General features: G+C 41.3%; 1 protein-coding gene across 1 annotated transcript in view; it reads right to left on the minus strand.

The window, feature by feature from the left end:
• Positions 1-827: 827 nt before the first annotated feature.
• CPO (carboxypeptidase O) overlaps positions 828-6,683 on the minus strand; it is a 14,044-nt gene continuing 8,188 nt past the window's right edge. The window contains exons 6-11 of the mRNA XM_010018009.1: positions 6,366-6,470; positions 5,545-5,655; positions 4,290-4,380; positions 3,518-3,720; positions 2,402-2,486; positions 828-1,204 (exon numbers count right to left, since the gene is read on the minus strand). Of these exons, the coding sequence (XP_010016311.1) occupies positions 936-1,204; positions 2,402-2,486; positions 3,518-3,720; positions 4,290-4,380; positions 5,545-5,655; positions 6,366-6,470 (864 nt within the window). The 3' untranslated portion in view covers positions 828-935. The remainder of the gene's footprint in view (positions 1,205-2,401; positions 2,487-3,517; positions 3,721-4,289; positions 4,381-5,544; positions 5,656-6,365; positions 6,471-6,683) is intronic.

A 6,683-nucleotide genomic window follows, 5' to 3' on the forward strand; every position in this document is an offset into this window, starting at 1 on the left:
TAACTCCCACGGGTTGAGATAACAGCACTCCAGTAACTAAGGTATAATACAAACCACTACTGCTACCAATAATAATGATAAGAAGAATAACAAGGGAAAAGGACACAACCGCTCACCACCCGCCGACCGATACCCAGCCTGACCCGAGCAGTGATCTGGGCCTTCCGGGTAACTCCCCCCAGTTTCTATACTGGGCATGACGTGCTGTGGTATGGAATACCCCTTTGGCCAGTTTGGGTCAGGTGTCCTGCCTCTGCTTCCTCCTGGCTTCCCCTCCTCCCTGGCAGAGTATGAGACTGAGAAAAGTCCTTGGTCGGAGTAAACATTACTTAGCAACAACTGAAAACACGGGTGTTATCAGCATTGTTCCCAGACTGAAAGTCAAAAACACAGCACTGCACCAGCTACTAAGAAGGAGAAAAAATGACTGCTGTAGCTGAACCCAAGACAGGAAGTTGAGGATGCAAAGAAATCAATCTTCAGTCTGCTCTGTAGGAATAGCACTCCATCTTCACCTTCCTTTTCCTTTTTGTATTTTTGAAGGAATTGGGCAGGTTCTAGCTTCACTAACCTGCCTTAATCAGCAGGGCCAGGTGGTAGGGACAGTTGTGACAGAGCAGGACTGTGGCTGACAGAAGGGTTGTATAGGCCCAGGTGAGTGCCTGAAAACATGCTTAAGAACCAGTGAGTAATAGTGCTCCTGTGTACGCAAGCTGGTTTCTTGCAGAGCCAGCAAGCAAAGTTTGGGAAATTGCCACAGCTGTTCATTCTTTCCTTTTTCCCTAAAACACAGCTATCAAAACCACAAGTGGATGCTTGCATTTTGTGGGATGAGCCTTTATTGAAATACTTGACACTTAGTTCCTCTGCTCATGTCATTCTGTCTTTTCAAAGGGATAGTGTACTTTGCATGGGAGTCTCTTGCTCAGCCATTTTTAAGAAACGGTCCATGTAAGTACAACACTGAGGTAAAGGCTCAGGCCCAGGCTGCTGGAGGACAGCATCACTGCCTCACCTGGGAAGTATTTGTGATTGACATAGTCTATGATACTTGTCACAGCCAACATAGTCTCCTCACACGTGGGCTGGATCTGGTCAGGGGGTAGAACAAACCCGTGAGTACCCTTGTCTCGCAGTTCAAATGTGTAGGAGAAAGGAATGCCAATCATGTGAGCCCAGTCCCGTGAAGATCCTGAGTTACTGTCTGTGAATTGGAAAATAACAGGGAGAGATCTGCATTAAGCATGGTTTGTTGGAAATACTTTCTGCTATAGTTAATGAAAGATTATACTAGAAACCCTGAACTAAGCAATAACCACATATCACTGTGACATGGAGAGCAGAATTTCTAGGTGTTGCAATTCTTAATTATACTAAAAGTCTTCCATGGAGTTTCCTAAGTGAAACAATTCTTCATAAGATTCATGAGTTCCAGGGATTCTGTGTTTTTAGCATTTTACTGTGACTAGTCTGGCATACAAGATGGATTGGCCATTTGTCTGCTCTGGTACTTCATTTCATACACTGACACTGCCTGGAATTTCTTTGTATGCTAGTTTTTAAGCATAATATTGGTCAAGCCTGAAAAATTTCTGACTATTCCCTGTGTCATTGTTCATATGCCTCAGAAATCTTTTTTCTTACCTATTCAGTGTAAGTACAAAACCTGGCAAAATGCAGTCCTAGGCCTGGACAAGTTACCTTATACATTGCCTATGTAGTAGGTGACTTGTGTGACTCAGAGACTGGCACAGACAGACACTGTGAATATGCAAAACCACATGGGTACAGGTGCCAACAACTTACTGTTCTGAGTGACAAATGTGACTTACTGCTTCCTGGGAAGATACTGGGTTTACCAGGTTGCCTCTAAGGCCCTCTGGTCCTCTGTGTAAAGGCTGTCAACTACTATCAGCCATGATGGTGTGTTTGTGATGTGGCTACCCAGTCTATTAGGAACAAGGCTGAAACCAACATATTTCACACAGAACTGCAAGCAGCTGCCATATGATAACGTCTGAGGGAGTATCTACAGACCTGATTGGGATTTTAATTTTTGCTTGACTCCAGTGAAGACAAATAGGAGTTTTGCTGCTGACTTCAGCAGTATGAGGATGATCTATCACAGATCTCCTTCTGGCCCCTATGATGTATCTGTGAGGAATTCATGTAAGAACTAGCTTCTGATCAATGCTTACTTCATTCCCTCAGTCAGCTTTATAATTTACAGTGTTATCTTGTATTAAAATGACTGCTGCTTAGATGTTCCACTGAACCAGCCCATTAAATACTACTCAAAGGGAAAACTCAGCAAAACAGTACTTACTGATGCTTGTGACACAAGAATGACTCCTTTCTTTGAAAAAACAGAACAATCAACGGGAAACATAAAGAAACTTACATAAAATTAAAGAGGTTGATCCTACTTCATAGCTGGTCCCATACTTTTCCATCAGGGCAGCAGCTGCTTTCTCTCCAACATACATCTGGAAGTTCAAAATAGGAAAAGCATGGTCTTCAGTGCCAGTACATTTGGCAGTTATTTTGAGTGGACCAAAATTTTCTTCTCTTTCAGTTTTACATTTATATATGGTCAGCTTCAAGTTTCAATATTATTAGTTCAAGACTTTAGCAAAACCCATTACAAACATTTAGGCAAATTGTTCTTGACTTTTTAAATGTAGATTATGCTAAAATTTTAAAAGATACTCTGCTATTAGGTAGAGAAGGTATTTGCTTTGTTGTAAAACTAGAGGGCTGTATTTTGGAGAATTAGTCTCTATGCCATACAGCATACGGAAACTAACTGCAGCAGTGATTGATCTCTCACACTTCTGATATTGCCACAGAGTCTGCATCCCACCATCTTTAGAAACTGAGCCACAGACAGACTAAATGAATTCTCCAGTGACTCAAATGAAGTCCAGACCTAAGTGCCTTGTGCTCTTTACTAGTGCTCCAGCTAGTTCATAAATACATATATTAATGATTCAAATTAGAACACTCAGAAGCTGAGGGTTAGAAGTAACCAAGAAGTAAGCATCTACTTTGATTCCATTCTCATTTGGAATACTCTTTCTGCACACAATTGCTGACAACCACATGTATATGATGTGCTGAGATCCTAAGCACTTAGGGACATGGTTTAGTGGTGGGCTTGGCAGTGCTGGGTTAACAGTTGGACTTGATGATCTTAAAGGTCTTTTCCAACCTAAATAAGTCTGTGATTCTGTGATTCTTGTATGCAGCAAGAACTTGGTGCTCTTCTCCACTTGCATCGTGCTGCAGTAACCCTATCTGTAATAGTTTAATTTTCCTGATTTAAGGTGAAATTAGGATTAATTCTGAGGCAAATAGACCTTGCTGATACTGCATGGAGCAACAGTACCTCTGGAAGCCAAGCGCCTGAGTCAGCTCAGCTCCTCTGAAGGAAAGGCAAGAGGCAGATAGAGTTGTGCCACATGCTACTGCCTGTACTCATTCTCTGCAAATGTAGACATTAAATGATTTGCCCTACCAGTTCTTCACTGTTACTTGGAGGTTCAGTTGTGGAACCATATGGAATGAGGATGTACTGTCCATAGGAGTGAATTGTTAAATAGCACAAAATGTCACTCTTCTTCCTTTCAATTAACTGAGCCACAGCTTTTGTCTCAGGCTCTGATTCTGGTCCAGATCCACAGAAGATGATACTGCTGCAGTTATAAGAAACACCAATACCTGGAGAGGAATACAAAAAGTGAATCAAAGGAGAGACATATAAACATGAGTTCAGAGGAAAGAGGGAAATCTACCTTGGAGTGTTAAGGCATGTGTTTATATGGGCAGGGAGACTAGATAGCTCAGTGGGACTTCAACATTATACTCTGTTGGTAGCAACTAAACTTTGCTACAAGACTGAAATATTTAACTCACATTTACAGGCTGACTGCAATGAAAACACTTTGACACCACCACAGTATACCACCTGCCAGGGAGGCTCCTTGAAATTCATGGCAAACATAAATACTGGCTGTTAAGTGGCTAACTCCCAACATTGCTGCCTAGGAGCTGATGCTTGCTCCTGCCGTGAATTAGAGGTATAGTTATATAAGCAGCAATTTTCTGCTCACAAAAATAAATGCCAGTTGAAAGTTAACGATAATATTTTTACAAACCAGGTTTTTATCTTTACATCTGTTTTGATGACGACGAGTATTCCTTTCTTACAAGACTTCATCTTATTTCAGAGACTAGTTATTACCCTTGCTTTGCACTTGTGTTGCTGATCTGAAATAGTTGGAACTTACTGCCCCAGGAGGAATTGAAGTTTCGGTTCAGATCTGTGCCGTAGCAGGTGCCATTCATATGTGGAGAACGATTTTTCCTCCATAAACGATCCTAAATGAAAGTAACATCAGTTCCATAATAACAACTCAATGATCCATAAGGCCTGGTAATAATATATTGTAAAGGCTCTTTTATTTTAGACCTCTGCATTCTGAGTAACTCTTGCATTCTAAGAGTGCAACTCTATATGCAAGGGTGATAAAGCTTAGTGATGGAACATTTTATCTACTACAGCCAGGCTGTCATCTTCCACAAGCCTGCTTGTACCTTGAAATGAGCCTTCTGGGCTTTAAAAGAGGTGGTATGCTTTTTCTGAGTACTCAACTGCTTCCATACAGTGCTACACTTTCAAGAAAGACTTGGCATTGTGAGGGATACCTCTGTGTCCAAGGGATGATAGCTCAGCTTCTGTTTGTTTCACATTCAGGAAGATGAATGCTTTTTTTGTCAGCTAATCTTGCTGCTGCTCCTTGGTTCCTTGCTATACTCACTGCTGTACTTATTTCACTGACAGCTCACGGCACTGCCTGCGTGAGCTTCCCAGCTGAATTACCAATGCTGCCATGTGCAATGTGTGGTTGTGCCCCAAACCTGCCAGGGAGCAAGCAGGATCCACATGGTGATAGGCTGAGCTTGTTGGGCTACGCTGAGGTCGTGCATTAAAAGGTGTTTTGACTGGGCTCAGGAGCCTGGAAGCATGATGAGAGCTGCTGAAGACCAACAGTTTGCATTATTCTCCATATCAGAAAAGGAAAATTATCTGGGAGGGCACTCCTACTTTAAAACCAAATAGCCCAATATTTCACCAATTCTCCCCCTGTCCCATGCTGCAAAGTTGCTTAGACCCATCTGCTAGTTGAGATCTCTTGCAAAGAGTTGCTGACTCCTCCTGACATGCTTAACCCTAGCATTCAGGCCTTGAGCTGTTAGCAGAGAAGTAAGTCCATCCCCAGAAACCCAAAAGCAATTGATCCTGTGGTTTTGTCCTCTTTTCCCAAGGCTCATGACGTTGGCCAGGAATTTTTAGCCCTCTAATCTCAAGTGACTGCCTATTTACTGGAAGTAACAAAATCTCTCTGCCCTGAGAGGATTTGTGAGTAATGATTCTGTCACTGTTCTCTGTTTAAATATAATTGCTATGATTGTATCTAAAATTAACAAAACATGCTATGCACATCTAACTTTCCACCTAGTTTCTGGATTTTCATTACTTACTTCTTCCCAGGAATAGATGTAGCCATCAATATTGAGGACTGGCAAGATGTAGAGGTCCAAATTCTGCAGAAATCTGCTTATCTTTGGGTCAGATTTGTAATTCTGAAGAATCTGAAAAGAAAAAAATACAGAGGACTGAGCAGAGAATCTAGTGGTGATCTGGAAAGAGCTAGTTTAGAGCTGTCATCAGGGATCACCCACTCCTGGATATCACCATGGTATCCAAGATCGCCTTGTTCCCCAGATATGTTGATATCACAGAATCATAGAATGGTTTAGGTTGGAAAGGACCTTAAGATTATCTAGTTCCAATCCCCCTGCCATGGGCAGGGATGCCTCATATATCCACCTTTTGGCATTTACCAAAGAAGAGTGTATAATGTACTTTGTATAGATATAGGTATGAAAGCTGCATGATAGCGTACCTGTGTGCCAGGTACTTTCCATACACATGGAACATATGCTTTCCATAGCATATCTCTGGGTTGCTTTATTCAAGGTGGACTGTGGGTTTGTGGTGCAAAGGGGTTTGATCCAAAAGCCACTGTGGGCAATTGAGAGGTTGGTATCAAGTTCAATTGTCTTTGAATCAATTCAGGTGGAGGAAACAATGAGCTAACAAATATTGTCCCACATCTCATCTTAAACTGTGATTTGAAATTAGATCTCCACAGGTATCTCTATCTTGTGCTAATTTTGAAAATAATATTTTAATAGAAAAGCAAAATTCTTGGTACCATAATAGAGAAGAGAGCTGAAGTGTCTGAAATGATAAGAGGGGTTTTTTTTATTGTTATCTAAGTGGAAAAGCAAGGACTCACTTCTTTCACAAACCACTGGCAGAAAGCTGGAGTAATCCATTCTCTGGCATGAATCCCACAGTCCATCCAAATGATCTTTTTGGTTTTATCTGATGGTTGACTGATCTGAGAGAGTGTAAAAATGATAATTTGGAAATCTGTTACATTAGAATAAAATAGCCTAGCATGATACAGAAAGAAAAGGATGTGCCTCGATATATCATTAAGCATCTGAGATTGTTATTATTACAGACTTCATTATGACTATGTCTCTTTCCTAATAACCCTACTCTCTGTAGTATCACAGGGCAAGAGTTTTAGAGTATCTGTTGAGCAGGA

The sequence above is a fragment of the Nestor notabilis genome, unplaced genomic scaffold, assembly GCF_000696875.1.
Source record: "Nestor notabilis isolate BGI_N333 unplaced genomic scaffold, ASM69687v1 scaffold33097, whole genome shotgun sequence".
Classification (NCBI taxonomy): domain Eukaryota; kingdom Metazoa; phylum Chordata; class Aves; order Psittaciformes; family Psittacidae; genus Nestor; species Nestor notabilis.